Raw genomic sequence first — 21,124 nt, 5'->3', positions numbered from 1 at the left:
CGAGAGGTTGGGCTCAATAAGCTTGAAAGCATCGCAACAATCCTTTTTTTACTTGCTTTCCCTCGATGAAAGAGAAGATATTTTATTTTCCATTTTTTTGCAAAACTAGGCTTTTGATAGATTTACTGAAAAGGGTAATGCGATTCACAGTGACGTGCAGTGAGGTTCATGGCTGGTGAGGCACGGACGTCATCAGTCAGATTTACGAACGTATGAACCCTACGGAGTAGCTTATTCACCATTTTATTGATAGCAGTTAACGTGTTTTGTTTAAAATATCATATCAGCATTCTTTACATATACAAACTGTAGCATTGAAAAAGCATATCTTAAAAAAAAAGTTATTATCTCTTACCTTTACCTATAAATGAAGTCCATGCGGCTTTCCTTTACCGTAGCATTGTGGATGCTGATGTTGAGTCTTTGCTGTTCAGTCAAAGCCAAATCTATCCTGGACATCCCGAATGTTTTTAGCGCAATTTGACTTTGAATTTGTTTCATTAGGCTTCTTTGCAGATTCTTCAGGTCTCTATATCCCATTTGACTCCAGACATTGTCAGAAGTTGAGAAAAGAATGCAGGAAAAGCAGAAAAGGCGCTTTCTTACAGGACATCCACACAGAAGTCTGAAGCAAATCCGTTAGCGCCGGCGGCGGTGTAAATAGAAAATTCTTTCAGTTTAGCAATGTGATCCTCCATTTTGGAAATAAAGCCAAGCAAGAGGAAAAAAATGACTGGATGGCTGCACTTGACTTGCTAACTGTTTACAGTAGCAAGTCAGTAGCAGTTGCAAATTCTATTATTCTTTAGCCGAGGAGTAAAAAGGATCCATCCCTGGGATCACCAGTGCCCCCTACCATGAGGCTCCGTCACTGCGTGCCTCACCCGCTCGGCACGAGAAACATGTTACAGTTGTTGACGAAAAAAAATATCCACATCAGCTAAAATATGGAAATTTAGTTTATATATTAGGGCTTGAAGTGTTTGAAAATTTCAATAGTGACATCCACAGAGACAGTATACGGTCTCAGCCGCATAGCATTGCAGCGCAGTTAGCAGAATCATTGCGCAATCCATAATGGGCGCCACTGACTGCCGTGTCTCTTCTTCATATTTAAACGCTAAATGTGATTTTTTTTTTTTTAGTGTATTTGAAAAAAAAATGATTAAAAATTGTGAAGTTAGGTGGAAAATAACTTTATAGTACGAATCACTGAATAAGTAGAACCATTCAATTTATTTTTTCATTTTACATTTTTTTCTTTTCACGATGCCAGGTGAGGCACGGCCTCACCTGCCTCTACTGACTGCACGTCACTGGCGATTCAGCTTCAGGATTCTTTGGTGGCCTTTTTGCATTTTAGATGGAAGGGTAGAGATCACATTTTGAAGGTACATTCAAGTGCATAAAAAAGACAGGATATGACATGGATGTCCTCTGTGGTAGTTGTCATGGGAACAGCTATTCATGTACAATGTAGCTGATGGATACTATTTTGCTATTTCCTCAAATGCCTTTTTTCAATGTGAAAGCAAAGATAAGACGCTCTCGTCAGAGGGAAAACAGTGGCCGATTGTAGAAGTAAATTGGAATTACTGTTGTTTCGATGACGAAGCAGTGAAAGTTTATTGCATTCCATTGTTGAATGGTAAAATGATAAGATGTAATGTTAGAGAGTACATCCAACATAAAAATAATACGAAATCACGATCATTACTCATCATTTTCATTGTTGAAGGAAGTCCTTGCATATCCTTGACAACTCACTATGAATCAGTATTTCTCAATAAAGTATGTCAATAACAAGCCGAGACCCGTAAAATGACTGTTTGACCTTCTGAACTTTTAATTATTTTTTTCCGACAAAATGAATGACCAAACCTCAGTAAGGCAAAAACAAGGAATCTCATCTTTGGCCAACGGGAGATAAAAATGATTAGAGAGGTTCAGATTTAGTTCTTTTACTCTTGGAGACTCAAGAAATTAAAACTTCACCGCAGGCATTCAGGACTTTGTTTACCTGGGGAAAAAAAAACAAGTATCATTAAAAGAGACATTCCTCCCCCGGCGCTCAGTTAATCTACAACTCGCATCTTGTCACCGGAGCGCTTAAAAAACCTGTATTCCCCGCATACCTTTTCAGAAAGCTATCAAGATGTCAAGATTATTCCCAGTGTTCAGCAGCAATAAAACCTCGTCAGGGCTTGCGAAACCGCCTCTATGGGATTCTCCTTGACAGTTCAGCATCTGTCTGCCGGAGAGCTTCAACTCCAGTCAGCATAAATTTACTGGCGGAGTCCCTAAAACCGCTCGCCAAATCCCCCGAATTCCCAGCTTGCCTATTCAAGTGGCCCATTGATTAAGTTCCCCCGCGAGGCTTAGACAAAAGACATGGATGGATATACCGGCGTCTCGGCCCTCTGTGGAGAAATTCTATTATGGAGGCTTGAAAAATACGATTTAGGAGCACAAAGAGGTGAAGAAGAGGGGTGAAGCTTCTTCTCTTAATCTGTTTTTTTTTCTGGGTTTGGGGGTGAAGCAGGAAAATAATCACCTTAGAGTAAAAGAGTCTCAACTTACCGTGGCCTTGAGTTTTAAAAACACTACTGATTGTGCCTCAGCGGCGGTATAGTTTTCCAAAGAACCAATTTATTAGCCAAAAAAAAATCATGAATACATACACACACTCACCCAAAAAATACACATATATATATATAGATATACCGTAATTTCCAGACTATTGAGCGCACTTCAATATAAGCCGCACCAGCTAGCCGATTGCTATCTCGGGCTTCCTTCTGCGCACTAAAACCGTCAAAGTCGTCTTCTTCGGTGTCGGAGTTGAACAGACTCAGAATTTTCCAGTCATTACATCGGTCCGATGTGACGAGGGTAAACGTTTTAGTGGCGTGAAGCTCGTTTGCGTCCCCCCACCCAAAAAGTCCATATATTAGCCGCATAGTTGTTTACGTGAAAAAAAAAAAAATATATATATATATATATATATGTATAATCATATATGAATGTACTTATTCCTCAGATGTATCATTATTGCAGTTTCCCCAAAAAGTACTCTGTTATTTTATTTTATTTTATTTTATTTTATTTTATTTTATTTTATTTTACAAGAGCACCACAGAGTGAATTGGATGTAAAAAAAAAAAAAAAAATCAGGGTGCTAGAAATGTTTGCCCCATTGACTGCGGTCCTGTGACTGCCGTCTCCGGGTCTGCAGCAACCTGCTGTTCGGCCAGCTGGCGAGAGACCTGCGGCAAGAATGATTGCAACGATTACTACAAAACACTTGGCGGCTGCCTCTCATTTTGTCATGTTATCCTCTGGACTCCTGGATCAAATCTGATAACGCATAAAAAAAAAATACAGATCCAGTAATTGCCAAGCTGTTACAGACAGCCTGATTAATACTTTTGCCAAAGCATGACGGCACAGATTTTTATAAAGTGTCACTGCATATCTATGGCAACACAGATCTTGAACACAATGCTGAAATCTGGACAGTGTTGTCTGGTTCGATATATAACGTCCTTCTTATTTTTTAACTCTGATTTTCATCAGCTTTTCTGTTATTATCCATTAATGTAATGTTGTTTCACGTTTGTTTGGTTTGATTGAAAAAAGTAACGTTTTACTCAGTTTCAATGGCAAATGTTGCATGAGTAAAACCTTAACACAATATAAATTCTGTCCCCCGACTAGAGTCCGTGCAGTGGAAATACATCTTGATGCAGACACACTGCGGAGGCACGAATAGCGACATCATCCGCATCAGCAGAAACGGTCGGGTCCTGGTGGAGCTGACACAGGATTGTGAACCCAATCCTGTGTGAAACCTAATTTCACCACAAACACCCGATGACCGTGCCTTTGCTTCTCTTAAAAGATGCAAAAGAACTGCAAGGTACACTGAGGTAGAACTTCGCCTGGCCCTCTGGTCTTGTAAAAACACAGATTTTTTTTTTCAAATGTGTGAAATGTATCGTCTTAAGGAATCGCCGCCGTTAATTCAACCGCTGACCTTTTCACTCTGATAACGGATGAGCGCCGAGCTTGAAACTGCGCTGAAAGCGGAAACAATTTTGACATCTTACTGTGCGCGGAAATGTGGATCAGATCACGGATATCGTTTTTAAAACCTGAACGAACCACTTGCAGTTATTTGCACAATTTCTTTTGGAAATGAATATGGCAGGATGCCTTTAGCTGCAACAAAATAAGAGATGATTGGACCTGATACCACAAAAAAAAAAGCTTTTTTTCTGTGCACAATCCCTACAGATCGCGTGACCTCCAATGTGCCCTTTGGGTGAAACGTAGGGTTTATGGGCCGTTTCATCATAGGTGACCCTGCTCTGGCCTGGGAGGCACAAGCAAACAACCCTCCGCTGTTGACTCCTACCTGGTCATACATGCGGTTAACCAAACCTTATTAGTCACAGAGTCCTCACTGCTGAGCGTAAGCCACAGCAACAGACTCCCTCCCGCCCTTACGCTCCATCTCTGTTGCCGTGTGTTTGTTTTTATGTGCATGTCAGGATCATTACTCATGCCCCCCCCCCCCCCCCCCCCCCCCCCCCCCCCGTCACATTGAGCCCGATGAGGCTTATCAGCTTCTGGTAACACAAGCTGGAATGAACATTTATATTTCTGAAACCAGTTACGCTGTCATATCATGCAGAAACCCCGGCTTACTGGGATGATTTTCAACGCCGCAGCATCAGTATGTTGTTGCTGAGGTATTGGAGAAAGAGAGGAGAGGGGAGCATCGGGGGGGGGGGGCAGATCAGGAAAGCAAATGTTATTCTTGGCACTTGAATGCATCGCTTAATTCATAACGTCTTTAGATTTTAGAGAAATAATATCGACGGCGACAGCTCGGAGGAGAAGATAGCGAGCGAGGCGAGGACCGTTTTACATACAGGCACGGATGAATACGGCGGGATATAAACAGAAGGGGGGGTGCGAAAACGTAATTCAGAAATTCTCTGACGTGAATCCGTGTGAAATGGCACAAACGTATTTTCTGTCCGTTTTACTTTGTATATTAAAACAAGCATAATGGTTAACACTGTCACTGATGATAAATTGCATTGGGAGGTTTGACTTGTTTCTTCTTAACAATTTTATTTAGTTTGTGTGTGTATTTTGTATTAAGGAGGCTCAACTGCATCCATTTGAGTGAATTTTTTTTTTTTTTTCATTTAGTTATGCGATGGTCGACTGGGTTCCCCCCATAACCTAGTGGATTCTCTCAAGGTTCTCCATCTTCTTCCCACTTAAACTAAAGCCTCGTGATCCTCTCGACCATTCCCGGCTATGGATTGGCTTTTAGACTGCCGGAGAGCATTAATGGGAAATAGATAGGGCAACCCAATTAACTCCCAAAGTTCTAATTAATTTCCCCCATTGCAAACAAAGTTGGACTTAAATAATATATGCTGTATTTCAAGGCTAAGTTTTGCCTGCAGTTAACTTAAATTAGGATGTAGCCATTTTGTTCACCGGCAAATCCCGGGGTTCTTAAGGTTATTGGATTGATTTATCATAATTAGAAAAGTTAAAGAAATCATTTTCGCATGGGATGAGATGCTCAGAGAATTAATTATTTTATGGAGGAATTTTCACAAGATGGGAAGCAAAAAAGGTACGAGGGTGATGTTAGTTTGACTGAGACTGCAGAGTTTGTCAGATGTTTTTACCGTTTACTTCTTTGTTCCCATCTGGTTTCGAACAAAATTCCCGTCAGTGGAGTCAAATTTCAAACACAGGGAGCGCGCGCGTGTGTGTGTGTGTGTGACAGGACATTAGTCAGGAGTGATAATTACAAAATATTCTGTCTGCGTCTCAGTGTAATGTCATTTTCTCTGAAACTCATGAAGATTTATGAGATCATCAGCCTGATGATTCCACACACACATGTATTAAGTTTTGGCATAATGGAGAGAAAGTATAACACCGATAAAGATTAAAAAAAAAAAAAAAATCTAATTTTACATCTGGATTTTTTTCTCACGTCTGTCTGAAAGAGGGTTTCATCAGCCGCAGACCAGAAAGCGGCGGGATTCATTCATCAGACAGTCAGAACGCAGTTTGGTCTACAGTTTCCCTTCCAGCATGACACACAGACACACATTCCCATGTCGGACGAGGAATGCATGGCGTTTTAGTTCTCGCTTTTTGACCTCGCTTTTGCTCTCGCTTCCTCTTACAAGGCTAGGGACAGAATCGAGACCCTGTATCGACGGTGCAGCATCTGAGTCCGGTTCACGGAAAACAAAACCTAACGAATAAATACTTCCTTTTGACACAGTGGAACAGTGCAATGCTAATAAAGCTGACAATTTGTTACCGCAACTTATCGTCGGTAGGGGTGCGGAAAATTATCGATTAAAAGATGCACCGAGATTGGACGAGTCTGAAACGATGCAGTTAAGTCACGTAATCGACTTTTAAATTCAAGATTTAAAAAGTTTGATGGTTGCGTTTCCTGTTTGTGCCTCGACGATGAAGTTGTAAAGTTCAAGTTGCATAAAGAAACAAAGATACAACACGGCAGATGAAGAAAGTAGCATCGGCCGAAGGGCAATAAAAAATTCACAAAATTTGAAGGCGGATATCTGGGAACCTTTTTTTTCTTTATTAATAGACATCAACCGGTCAAGACCCATGATATTTAGGAAAAACTTGCCATGGAAAAGTAGAATACTTCGGCAACACCACTAATATGAGGAACCGCATTCGCAGATAGCACGCTGAGCTAATGTTAGCCTCAGCTAACAACAAAACGAAAACTGGTGACCCAGCCCAACCAAAGATTGACCGATCTGTGAGAAAGCTGCCATCAAAGTCCAAGAGAACCCAGAGGATAATTCAGTTTATAGGAGCTTTCATAGTAATGGTCCCCAAACTACGGCTCGGGGGCCGGATTCGGCTCGCCTCCGCATTTTGCCCGGCCCCTGAATGATACCAGAGATGCATTGTGAGTATTTTTTTGTGATTTGTACATGCATTAAAGGTAATATTCTATTCCACCCTTCTGCAGTCTGTGCCTTATCTGAACCCCCCGTCAAATAACATGGAATAATGGCAAAAAAATTAGGTAAGAGAAAAATAGATTCAGACTGCAGGGTATTTGTTGGCATCAGTTTGGTTTCATAGTCTGCTTACTTTCTGTTTTTCACAGTGAATTTGATATGAGAAAGCTGCAAACAGTTGTGTCTACAAGAAAGTCAATGTTATTTGGTTATTATTTCTTTCATAAATAGTGTTATTTATTCCATTTATAATGTTATTATTTATTTTCTGATTTTTTTTTTCCTGTCAAGATCCCAGAAAGGGTTAATTTCTGGGAAACAATAAATGTCTATGTTTAGACATTAAAACAATAAATGTCTATGTTTAGACATTTTAGACTTTTTGTTACAAACCGTCCCGGCCCCCCCGTCAGAGAAGGGAAAAGTTATTTCGCTCTCGCGTCATCAAGAACGCCGGATTTCACCGGCTGGTTAAGACCCTGCATCAAGATGCATCGAGATGCATATCATAATCGAATCCAATTAAATCGTAGACTGGTGCATCGAATCTAATCGTGAGGGCAGTGACGATGCACACTTTTAGTCTACAGTGCTGGAGGCCCAGCCAAGGTTGGGTCCCCCTTGATCTCCTTAAAATCAGTATTTGAGTTGGAATCAAGCCCTGGACTTGTAACTTGGCTCTGACTCGAGCTCCCAGGGCCTACAACTCGACCCGGACTCGGGTGCTGCCAACTCGAGCAGGACCGTTAGCGGATTGGAGATTTTTCGCCTGGAATTGAATCCATAGTTGAAATTTATGGCTTCGATTCCTACTATCTATGGTGTTTTTGTTTTTGGAATCGGCTTTGGATTCTTCTCAGACTGCCTGGAGTTGACTCGGGCTCTCCTTCTGGGACTAGTTACTTGACTTGGACTTGATCAACATGGACTTCACGAGACCCGGCGAGAATATACCTGTTTTTCTCTTTTTTTTTTTTAATTTCAAAGCCTTCAGCCCAATTAGAATAGTTTGCATCTTTTCACCACTTATCAGATCCTGACTCTTCATATACAGAATATATGTGTCAGAAATTCCCGGGTTGCTCTGCATTAACAAGCCTCTGTTGTCCATCATCCTGTCAGAGCACTGGAATTAAGTTTGTTATGTAATCTGACCTTTAACCTTTCGGCAGCTTCACTCGCTTCCCGCTGTTATCCGCTGTTATGCTAATTGGCAGCTCCGGAGCGAGTTGCGAACCCGGACATTGGCACATTATGACCTCGGGTCCCGGGTTGGTTGATCTCTGGCTCTGGCCTGTAAAAAATTGTTTGTTTTCACTTCCGGGCAGGAAATGCACTGTCAGTTACAATGAGCTAAGAGGAGCCTCCTATTGTTTCTGGTGGAGCTGATCTTATTTTCCGCAGGGTTGTGGTGTTTGTAGAAATACAACAACTTGACAAAAATAATTAAGATTTGAGAATTACACAAGTGGAAACAAACAAACATGTATAACCTCGCCTAAAACCAAAATTGTCACATCGTCCTATTCTGATTGAAACCCAACAAAATGATTTCATCGTCTCAGTAAAATGTTGTATAATTCTTACAAAAGGCAACTCTGAAGATTGTAAAACAGAAAAAATAAAATCCCTCCTAAAATGCCAACATAATTTCCTGATCTGATCATCTGTGAACGTTTAACATGCCAGCACAATGATCTGAGCATTGAAATAACACTCCAGAATCCCAACACAATGTTCCAGTCATTTCCAAACGTTCTGGCGCAAACATACAGAATGCTTCATCGACCGAAAATATACTTGAATTATTACACCTGTAAAAACAATATTACATAGTACCTCATGTCAGAAAATACGGAACATGCTCATAAATGAGTAGTAGTACGTGTGTTGGTAAAAACCATGTACTATAACAGCATAAATATTCAGAATTTATTCATAATTTGGATAATTTGTTTTCCTATACAACAGGAGTTACAAGACAAATCCCCGTGTTGTGTGTTGGCGTTAAAAGTCCTTTGGATATGAATATAAAAAGCAAAGTGTACAGTATACGTGTGTTATATTCAACACAGAAACACCTTCCTGTATTACAACTTTTTCATAATTAATGTTGCTTATAATGTGAAATTGTTTTGTCAGTGAGCTCTGCAGATCAGCACAGGCTTCACTTCTCTCAAATCCACTGGGAATATTTTTTTTTTTGCCCATTTTTAAGTCTGCCTTAAATATTCCGACTTCATATCAGCATTCCGACCCCTCACACCTCAACATTCTGAGACGCCTCCAGCCTCCCTCTAACATTCCACTCCCCGACAGAACCTCCTATTCCTTGTGTTCATCTTAACAATTCACAACCCCACCTAAAGTACTTCGGACCAGCACAAACGTAGAAAAACCGTGGAGCGGCAGGCCTACGTCACGTCTCAGACAGAGGACAGGAAGTTTGGCAGGAACGCATAAAGAACACAAACATCAGGGAGCGGAGAAGGGAACAATGGCGTCTTGCGATTAAACACTCTGCGTTACGTAGGCGTAAAGGCAAACATGAATTTTACATCATCTGGTTCCAATCGGGGTTTTTTTTCGGACGGGTCGTCTCAGGGTAGAGTTCCCGTAGTCTCCCGTTTCCTCCCACAATCCTAAAACATAAGATAAATGAAATTCAGGCTCCAAAATTACAGAGATATGTTAACAAGTTAGGGGTTGGATGTCTTTATATGTGACTGGCCCCCAAAAAGTAGTAGAAGAAATTATAAATATCACAGACAAGTATGACAAAAACAATAAGGTTATTGATAAAGTCCAGAAAAAAAAGTAAAGTTGCAGTGATTTAAAGGGATTTCAAGGGTTTTTAAAATGGCATTTATAAAGCATCAAAATCTATTAATGTACATTGTAATTTTAAGCACCCAAATAGAGGCAATATCTCTTAAAATCTGGAATTGATTGGGTTGAAGTCCTGACATTTAGACAACAGAGTTGCCTCTATATTGAAGTCGGACAGCGTATTCAAATGGTTCACTTATCCAATTCCAGTTCCCACAATTGTTGCCCATATCTTCTTAATGGCATTTATGTAAGCGTGAAGCTTTTTTTTTTGTTTTTTTTGGCAAGCACATGGCCGATGCCCTACGAGAACCGGATCGATGCCAAAACACAAAGCCGACACCGATCTGGGCCTAATTAAATGTCACATTTAACTCACCGCCCGCTATCTCCATTTCACGTGCAAACATCAGCATTGATTGTGAAAATCGATGGCCACTGGAAATGGAGTGGAAGTGTGTTAGGTTATTAGGACCGATCCCGACCGGCACACGGGTTTTTTCGGATCCATGTGAACATGCTTTTAAGGACAGGATAATAGTGATCGCTTAATCACGCGGGTTGAGATTTGGAATTCTTTACCTGTTCCTGTGCCAGATGCCGTTTTGTTTCCCGCCAGACAGATCAGTAAGATCATGGGGAGAATACCTCAGAGTGTCTGGGTATGTTTTCACAAGTCAGTTGGCATTTCGAAGACTAATATTGAGGGCATTAATTATTAACATGTACTTAGACCCATAGCTGCCTTGGCTCATATTCCAAGGCTGTTAATAAAACTAATTAGTTTCTTCATTGTGAGGGGCCAGAGGAGACCTTCTGGTTTGTAAATGATTCATGACTCATCCAACCGGCCGTTGGTGGGTTAAATCAGCTATCCTTTCACTTACAATGTGACCCGCTATCTGTTTCATCCATCTAATTATTTAGACCTCTGTGTTTCACCTGGTCGCACATAAGCGCTTTTGAACAATCCACCAGTAAATGATGTGAGAGGAGGAGGATCACAGAGAGAAAAATAATGAGCCCTCATTGTATTGACCAACAGCCACCGGACTAGTTCATACAAAACGAAAAAAAACAACTTACGGCATGGTTTAGCTTCATCCTTGTCAACCCCTTGGTACTATTTTTAGTCAGTTAACATTTGTTTTGACACCCATTTTTAATAGTAATGGAAACTAATCACCAAAGTTGTAACATGATGCTACCAATCACAGTACATTTGCAAGGGTGAAAGCCTTGAAAAGGAGCTTTGATAATAATTATTATTACGGACCGTTATGAATGCTACTTAAAAACAATTTACACATGAAAAAAAGCAAATCCTAATGTTTATCTATTATTGTTATTCAGTGGTCATGTCTACCATTTAGATATTAATGATACAATACTAATCTCATCATACCCTTATGATGAGATTATATCATCAATGATACTTTTTCAGCAAATATTTTATATTTTTATTTTTTCATTATCCGTAGTATAATAAATAGATTGGTTCAGGTATATTCAATATTATTATAAAATCAAAATGAGGATATACTTGATACGTTGTTTGGTATTACCTTAATGGCAATCGTAATCTATTTTTTTTTAAAACATTTTATTTCCACTTGCAAAAAGTTTATAAATTTATAGTTTAAATCTGATGAAGGACCTTTTTTCTCTGGACCTCCACAATCTCGGGATATGGATGAACTCATATGTGGGTGTGTTTGATTTCACTCCCAGCCCCTCCCTCTGTGAGACGTGGTGGGCGGAGCTTAGCCACACATCGTATTCGCCCGGCTCGCAGGGTGGACGAGGAGAACCGCGGCGGGCTGGAGAAGGGAAGGTGCTCCACACGATCCCGCCGCAAACCCACCGTCGTCGTCGGTCTCGGTCGGGTTCCGGCGGCCGCGGGGTAGGGGGGTGGGGGAAAGCGACGATGCGACCACCGTTAACTTCCCACCGGAGGACGACCGAGCTTTAGACCCCCTCTCGCCCGAGTACCGGAGAGTATGTCCGGAGCTTCTGGTGTTGCCGTAGCGGTGAAAAGTTTACCTCAAGTCGGGGCTCATTCACGGCACCGGCGCTAAAATGGTAAATGCATTTTTTTTTACTATTACCAAGTTTAGCTAACGCTAGCTAACTATACCTTTTTCCATGGGGATACAAAGAGTTTTGGTTTCTTTGTTTAAAAAAAGAAAAAAAAGAGTTATAAAAGCATCTTTTTATCCAAAAGCTACATTTGGTGGGGTGGGAAATGCAGTTTGACACAAAAAGGCAACATATTATACACTTTATCACTTAGAATGCGAGGTGTTGTGTTTAAGCCTCCGGGGAAGTGTTGGAAATAATCTTGCTTTTCCAGGCCTTTATTTTTTTTAACAGCTGTCTGCCACTCTGTTGTCTTTTTTTTTTTATTTTCCTCTGACGAGTCCCTGCTCGTTTCTGTTTCAGACGGGTGACTAATGTTTTACACCTCTTAGGTGCCTATAAACTGCATCATTGCTATTCAAAAACACCCCGCTGGTGCAACATCCTTAAAAAAGACATCGCTGCATTTCTCTGTAAATATTCTCTTTCACGTTGATTTTTTTTTTAAACTGGCTACATCATGATCACATCACCACTCGTAATCGAGTCGACATATTTTAGATGAAGTACCCTGGCATGAACCCTCTCCTATCTTCTGCAACACAGATGGAACTTGTCAGAATGGTTTAAGTCATCCTGTGCTGACTGAGGATCAGCTGTTTTTATTATTTCTCTGCATTTTATAACCCAACTTGATTGTAAAAGGACTATGAAATGCAGATACAGGCTTTTTTCTGTCAAGCAGGTTTATCCAGTTCACCCATTGGCATTCTCAAACATTCTCAGATGAGGATTGAAGATACTTTTACTTTGACAAAGAGGATTTTCTTTAAGTTGTTGTTTAAGTATTCAAGGCCCTTTGAGCATCTATGCTGATTGAGATTGAACGACTGTAAAAATGTTTCTTCTCTCTGCTCAGAAATCTGTCGCTGATGTTTTTTCCTCCCCCAAAGCTTGAAAAACAGATTGTTCACTGAACTGGATGATGGCCTCTCACACAGGGCAAGGTTAAGCGTTATGTCGTGTTCCGGAAATGTGGAAGGCCAATGTTTTAGGGCTACAAGGTTATTCATAGGATTTGGATTGAACCTGTCGGTGGTCGCTTTTCAGTTTGACTTAATTTAACCCCTACCCCCTTGCGGTCATTCCCTCCCTGCTCCTCTGGTGAATATTCAAGCTTGTCTGTCGCGATACCTATCCTCTTTCAACTGGCCCTGGGTATTAATGCAAACGGAGATGGTGAAGGTGGGAAAAAAATAAGGAGGGATTGTTTCCCCAAGAATCAATGCCCCTGAAAAGGGGACAGCCGGCTTAGCATAACAGTTCATTGAAAACACAGATGGTTTAGTGTAGGTGAGGGATGTCATGATCAAGGTTTGTTTTGTTTTTTTAATGCGATCCAAGTCATTTAGTTTTGAGCATCTGCTGATCCAGCGCTATTTTCCGACTTCGGCTGGGGATAAATAGAAGAATTGCCAGAATTCAAGTTATACCATCGTAATGTTTCCATATTTAGTAACGTGTTCGTAGTTTGCGTCACAGCATCACTGGCTGAAAACAAGCAACATGTTTGAACAGCCAGCTAACTGCACCCTGTAGATGTGCAGAGTGATGCCTGTCCACAGTCCAGTACGCTTTCACAGATCAGTATTGACTCATGTTAAAACACATTCTTGTTGGGTTTTTTTTTTTTTTTTGCAGTATTATTATTTAATGTATTGCAATAATCAAGGCTCCATAAAGGAACATACCAGCTTTTCAGGAAATGTGGAATTAACAGGGTTTTAGTAAGATATATTTTTGCCATAAACAGATCCCTACGGAGCAAAGTCCAAACATGATAATTGTGATTCTTACAAATTATGATTTTCACCTTTGAACACAAGCCAAGCAAAACTGCTTTTAAAAACGGTTGTTTTCTGAATGGAGTTTGGCAGATGAAACCCAGACTCCGATAGTGGAACATCAGTTCTACTATTATTTCACTTTGGCCATGTCCCAAAAAGTTGCCATGTTCCTTTTTAAATGTATCTGTTAAAACACCCATTCAGAGTCCCTCAGTCCTCTGAGAGATGTAATGGGAGCAGGATTTTTTTTCGCCAGCTGACACCCACATACACAACTGTGAACTCTGTGTGTGTATGTGTGTGTCCTTCTGTCTATGAGGCATCAGCAGTGGCATGAGAACATAGCATTTCATTTTCAATCCCATCCCTGTGAGCTACCTGGCAGCTTAAGGACAGGCCATCACATCCATCTTTGGTTGTTAACTTACTTGAGCATCACCCCCATCCAAGCCAGTACATGTTGGTTCTGTGGGTGCAGGATGGTGCACGACCGCCATTGTTGTTAGTCATTCCCCTACGCGGAACAGATTTTCCACTCCATAGCTAGAAAGAGTAGTTTGAGGAAGGGTGAGGGATTTGTCGACGAAAGTTGGTGCTGCAAAGAAATTCTGTTTTTCCCCTACAACGCCTCTCATTTTCACACTGACTGCATGTCCTCACGGCACCCGGCTTTACAAGGGCGTTTTTCATGGTGGAAGATGTGCACATGATGCTGCCGCGAAACACGTATGTGTCTTGACGTGCTTGTAGGAGAAAATGGTCTTTTCATTCAAGATGACAGATGAGGGAACTCATGCGCCGTCCCTCTCCAGGCGGGGAAAAAGTTTTGTTAGGCTCGCTTTTCGAGCAACAAGTTTTTCCTTCATAGTAATGAAAAGTCATCCTCTTCCCCAGTATGGCATGTGACTGTGTTCCCCTGTCCTGTCCTAAACATCCATTTGTAAATGAATTGATTTTTCAAGTGTGTGTGTGTGTGTGTGTGTGTGTGTGTGTGTGTGTGTGTGTGTGTGTGTGTGTGTGTGTGTGTGTGTGTGTGTGTGTGTGTGTGTGTGTGTGTGTGTGTGTGTGTGTGTGGTGTAAAATTTGCTTCTGTCTATCTGTATATATGTATATATGTATATTCGTATATATGTGTATATATTTATATATGTGTGTGTATATATACGTGTATATATGTATGTGTGTGTATATACACTGCTCAAAAAAATAAAGGGAACACTTAAAAAACACATCATAGATCTAAATGAATGAAATATTCTTGTGAAATACTTTGCTCTTTACACAGTTGAATGTGCTGACAACAAAATCACACAAAAATGATCAATGGAAATCACTTGTATCAACCCATGGAGGTCTGGATAAGAATCACACTCAAAATTAAAGTGTAAAAACAAACTCCAGGCTGATCCAACTTTGATGTAATGTCCTTAAAACAAGTCAAAATGAATCTGTGTTGCTTCCTTAGTGGACACTATGATTTCACAGGAGTGTGATTGACTTGGAGTTACATTGTGTTGTTCAAGTGTTCCCTTTATTTTTTTGAGCAGTATATATATGTGTATACACACGTGTGTACACAGTAGCAAAATTCACACTACACAGTATAAAAAGCAAAAACTATTATTTCTCTGTGATATGCATTGTTGAGCAATATTGAAATGAAATGTATATATTTCAACAAAGATTTTTTTTATTTTAATCAATCCAATATTCATTATGTTTTTGCCTTGCGGATTTCTCGGCTTTTCATCTTGTTCACTGTGTCCCATCAAAAATGGGTCAAATGTCATTGATACGTCCTTGCAGAGCCTTGCAGAGGAGTCCGATGGGTGACTGCAGAAACGTGCTGCACATGTGTCTTGACTGGCCTGATTCCCCGTCCGTGCCGATGGGGGCGTCAGGCCAAGCTCACCTGCGATGAAACGCTGATTGATATTGGAGAGGACATTGATTTGTTTGTCTTCGTAGAAGGACTGTCGCTGACCCGATTTATCAAAGCATTCGTATGGATGGTCTTTAAAGGTCACCTCACTCTGAGTGTTTACAGTCTAAATCATGCATGCGTGTATGCGTGCTGATCACTTAAAAGTAGGTTTTCCCTTGCGAGCATTTGATTATTTACAAAGAAGATTTCCTCCTCTGCAAACTTTACCATTGTGTGTGCTTGTGCATGTGTGTGTGTGTGTGTGTGCAGCCCGGAGGAAAGGGATGAGCGTATGCTTCCCGCTCTGTGCTCCTGTCTGTTTTCCCTCTGGGCAGGAGTGACGCCTCTGAGATGGTCCTCCTTCAATAGATCCCTGTCAGAACGGGGGAAGGGATTATTGTGCCCAAGGTCTCAGTCTGGTTTCTTGGCACAGAGATGATATGAATCTATTTATTCTTTTAGTATGCTTTTTGTTTGGGGGAAAAATACATCACAGAGGGTTGTTTCAGCTCCTGGAAAAGCAGATCGTTTGAAATGTTTTTGTATGCAGAACTGATTTAACATATGATTGCAAATTATTGAAATCATATTTGAAAAGTCATTATCCGGTCATAATTTAAGATGAAGCAGTGTATTCTCTTCTGATTCCTTTTTTGTTCTTGTTTCATGTTCATTTTTTAGTAATTTCCTACATATTTTAGGGCATTTCCTGCTATTATCTTTGTTCTCAAACATTGTTGATGTTGTTTTTTAGCTGATACAGTTGGGCCCAGAAATATCTGGAAAGCGACGCAAGTTTTGTTATTATGGCTGTTTAGGAAAGCATATCCAGAATACAATTACATAATCAACTTGGGTTTAAAGTGCAGACTATCAGCTGTAATTTGAGAGTATTCACATCCAAATTGGAGCAAGGGTTTAGGAATTAGAGCTCTTCAATACATAGCCACCTTTCTTTTTCAAGGGACTAAAACTAATCGGACAATTGACTCAGAAGGCTGCAAAAAAATAAGGCTGCATGGGCTCTTCCCTTGGTAACCTGCCATCGATTAAGCAGTTAAAATGAGTCTGGAGTTGATTCCAGGTGAGGCGTTTGCATTTGGAAGCTGCTGCTGTGACCAGCTCTCAATCGAGGCAAAACAGACCATCTTGTGGCTGAAAAAAAATTAGAAATCCATCAGAGAGATGGCAGAAATGATAGGAGTAGTGGCCAAATCAACAGTTTTGTATTTTCTTAGAAAAAAAGAGTGCACTGGTGAGCTTGGGAACTCAAAAAAGGTCTGGACAGCAACTGAAGACAGCTGAAGTAAAGGCCTGGCAAAGCATCACAAAAGAGGAAACCCAGCGTTTGGTGACATCCATGGGTTCCAATCTTCCTCGGACAATAATCTCATCTGCCACATTATACTGTTACATCTGCATGAAAATCAGTGAGCTCTTTTTCTTTTTTTTAATTTGCAGATTTCCAATGTGTCTTCTGCATGTGTTAATTGATTCTTTGCAAACGCGATATGCGGCCGTCACACAAAAGACTGAACAAAATACGACACATTACCTGAATTTCTTTCGTATTCAGTTACGTCTTATGCCGGGATGTTAAAAATCGTGTCAGTTCATGATAATGCCAGCGACAGAGCAGATTGTGTTCGTTCTTTGCACCCAGAGCTCTGCAACCTGTCAGTCTTAGTCCTCTGACAGAAACGACAAAGACAAGCCACTGCTGACTGAGCTCTCTGCTCCACCGAACCCAGACACTTGTCTGCTGTCTCTCCACATTGAAGATGGGAAATTGGAACACTTACTTTTCCGGGGGAAGAGAAAATCTTTCAACATTTGCTTCTAAATACATCACATCACCAGACCCAGATTAACGCAGTGAGATGCCTCGGGCTGAACCCTTCCCTCTTCCCACTTTACAAGGCGTGAACATTTTTTGTTAGCTCATTAAAACATACATTTACACAAGAGCTCCATACTTAATATTTAATACTTAAAGAATATATTTTTAATGGTTTGTCATTTTCAAGAAAAACATTTTTTTCCCCCAAACATTACCATTCTGTCATGTCTTGCTTAGTTGCAGTTTATGTAATTTGATTTGATTTTTTTTTTAATTTATTTTCAATTAATTGGTGTGCTGTTTATGTATGTATGCATTTATTTACTTATTAATTTTCATAATTTCAGGCAATACTTTGACATTCAAATATCTAGTTTTTCTATAAAGATATACACAAAAGCTAAAAATAAGCTACTTATCTCTCCAGGATATGGGATAAATACTTTGGTTTTGGTTTCAGTTGCCTCCATGTTGGCAACTGCCTCCGGGCTGTCACCCACAGGCATGAATGAATAACACAGCAGAGCACCAACCGTCAACGTCCAACTCCCACTGTGTAAATCTGTTTTTTATAATACATCTTTTTTTCGTTGTCGTTTTTTGGACAGCAGTTAAGTCGTACCCTCTCTTTGGCTTGGAGATTTCTGATCAACACTTTGATCTGGAAGGGCACGGAGCTTGTTTTATTTATTTTTTTATTTACAGGACTGTCTCAGAAAATAAGAATATTGTGATAAAGTTCTTTATCTTCTGCAATGCAATTAAAAAAACAAAAAAAAATCTTTTTCATGATATTGTAATATTTTGAGATAGGATTTTTTAGTTTTCCTAAGATGTAAGCCATAATCAGAAATATTAAAATAATAAAAGGCTTGCAATATTTCAGTTGATATGTAATGAATCCAGAATGTATGACGTTTTTTTTTTTTGTAATTGCATTACAAAAGATAAAGAACTTTATCACAATATTCTAATTTTCTGAAACAGTCTTATATTCTGCAATGGCTTTGAGAGATTCAGGAAACCAGTGTTCCTCAGAGCTCCTGGGTTTATGGCCTGTAACACACACACACACACACACACACACACACACACACACAAAATCACCAAATACCCCCCCCCCCCAATCAGCATCACAAATCACAGTGACGAGCGATGCCACCGCCATTGTTTGGCCATTGAAAGGGAACAGAATGGGAGGAGTGAATGTTGTTGAATGGAGGCTGACTGATGGTCTTCGCCTTTGACTCATTTCATTGGCTATTACGGCGAGTTATGAGGCAGGCTCTACTCAAGCGCGTCTGTCGTCAGGGCAACCGATGGAATGTGTTTCTCACTCAGTTGTCCCGAAATAAATGACACCTAGACTGTGCCAGACCGAAGAAAGGTGCGAGTGAGAGCAAAGGTTTAAGACGGCCACTGTGTAGGTACACAGGTTTATCTCCATCCCTCGCTGTGTCTTTCCCTCCGTGCTCCGGGATTAGAGATTGAGTGGGATAAGCCGACAGCGAATAGGCGCACACCAGCAGTGATATCGGGTGTGTGAGTAAAACCGTGCGGATTAACGGACACACAAATACTGTCCCTATCAAAGAGATCCTGTGCGAGGCGTAACACACCCACTGCTCTCAGTCCTCCCTCCCCAGGGCCGATTCATTCCCAATTATAACACCCTGTGAGCTGAGGGGTTTATGTAGCTGTCTGCAGTTGGTTCTTCCCAACTACCAGTTGATGATGCCGTCTGCATTTACTGGAAATGGGGCGAGACATGAAACAAAATAGATTTAAGACGGTAAATGAGAATGGAATTATCAGCTGGATTTGTGAGACGTCTGAAATAAAGAGACTTAGCTTCATTAGCTGGTAATGTGAGTACTTACTTTGGACCGAGAGCAGATAAACAATCAGTTAGAAAATAATGGATTTCAGACGAGGTATCGGTCTGCTTATTTTTACAACAGTCTGTTGATCGATCTGTATAGCTACAGGACTGTCTCAGGAAATTAGAATATTGTGATGAAGCTCTTTATCTTCTGTAATGCAATTACAAAAACAAAAATGTAATACATTTTGGATTCATTATAAATCAATTAGGATATTGCAAGCCTTTTATTATTTTAATATTGCTGATTATGGCTTACATCTAATGAAAACTCTAAAATCCTATCTCAAAATATTAGAATATCCTGAAAAAGTAATTTTAGTTTTTTTAATTGCAATACAGAAGATAAAGAGCTTTATCACAATATTCTAATTTTCTGAGACAGTGCCGTATATGATCCTTGCAGATCAATATTTTATAAACCAGCTTGTTTTATCCACAATTCCAGCCGGACACCAGAGTTATTTAGACGTTGATATTTGGTTGAAAGTCGTTTTAATGTCCAATCGAAACAGTCTGATCCGAAATTATTATAATTATTATTGATCCTAAACATCTAAATGTTACCCTCTCTGACCTCTTCGCCAGTTTAAGGTCAAAGGTTGATTTGTATCATCAAAATGTAAAGTCTGTCCAATGTGTTTTATGATGTCTAACTGATTTGATCCACAACTTGGATTGATGTGTGGTCCAGCTGGTTGTCACAGATAATTCACCAGTATCGTTTAATTAAATAGCCTCCACATTGACCTTTAAATGCAGCTTGAATATGAATGAAGTCAGAAGAATATGTGATTGCCAATTAAGACTTTCCTGCTTACTTTATTGCCTAATGTACTAAATTTATCTTTATTTTTCTACTTTGGAATCTTTTTAACTTCCAAATATCAGTATCAGCACCAGAAATTCATTTTCAGTTGACTGGAAATGGATATAGACTGAAATGACAGTTTAAAAATATTTGGGAGTACTTAAAAAAAAAAGGAGGGTTCATACACCTCTTTAGGATTACAGTAAATCTAATATTAATTTTATGAGTAAAGATATAACCGAACAAATAAGATTTTTTTTTAAATGTTTACAGAAGAAGAGATTAGAAAATGGCGAACCTGTCTCTGGGGAAAAAACATGATTTTTGTAAAAGGTTCTTACGATCCTGCACACAAACAAAGCAGAAGAACGATAGGGATTGGAATTTCTGAGTGAACATAGGTGTGTGTCTGCATTTGGTTCTGTTGTTGTCAGTCAGACTGTATGGCCACATTTCAAAGTTCCTTTTCATGGTGAGTCATGCTAACAGCCACTCCAACCTGTACTCATGCCAGAATGTCAGTGTACTTAGCGCTAGTAAATGTGAGTGTGTGTGTGTATGCTGTGTGTGTGTGTTTTAAGTGCAGAGCATAGCTATATTCAGAATCAGGCATCTAAAAATGGAGGTGTGGGATGTTGTTGAACTCCTTCCTGTATGTCATGTAGGGTCTAAATCAAGTTTGGATAAATCAATATGTGTGCATGTGACCCAAATAATTTGGAATTTCTAGATTAATAGGGATTTGAGAGTGGGAATATAAAATGTAATGTGCAGGTATGTATATGACTTGTATCTTGCAGCACCATAAATATTAATATGAGACTGCTGATCACTACAATTATGTTTTTTTTTTCCTCCCA

At 40.0% G+C, this 21,124-nt stretch overlaps 1 protein-coding gene across 4 annotated transcripts in view; it reads left to right on the top strand.

Moving 5' to 3' along the window:
- tmcc3 (transmembrane and coiled-coil domain family 3) overlaps positions 1–21,124 on the top strand; it is a 65,105-nt gene that overhangs the window by 17,812 nt on the left and 26,169 nt on the right. The window contains exon 1 of one of the 4 annotated variants that reach the window (XM_086146610.1): positions 11,671–11,963. The exons of the other annotated variants lie outside the window; for them this stretch is intronic. Coding sequence (XP_086002736.1) covers positions 11,961–11,963 — 3 coding nt within the window. The 5' untranslated portion in view covers positions 11,671–11,960. Of the gene's footprint in view, positions 1–11,670; positions 11,964–21,124 lie in introns of those variants that run through there. 4 annotated transcript variants of the gene reach the window in all.

Source organism: Fistularia commersonii, chromosome 5 (assembly GCF_037954325.1).
Source record: "Fistularia commersonii isolate RoL2024-O1a breed Wild chromosome 5, RoL_Fcom_v1.0, whole genome shotgun sequence".
Classification (NCBI taxonomy): Eukaryota; Metazoa; Chordata; class Actinopteri; order Syngnathiformes; family Fistulariidae; genus Fistularia; species Fistularia commersonii.
The sequence above is the reverse complement of the archived record's forward strand: the minus strand, read 5'-3'. Positions and strand labels throughout refer to the sequence as shown.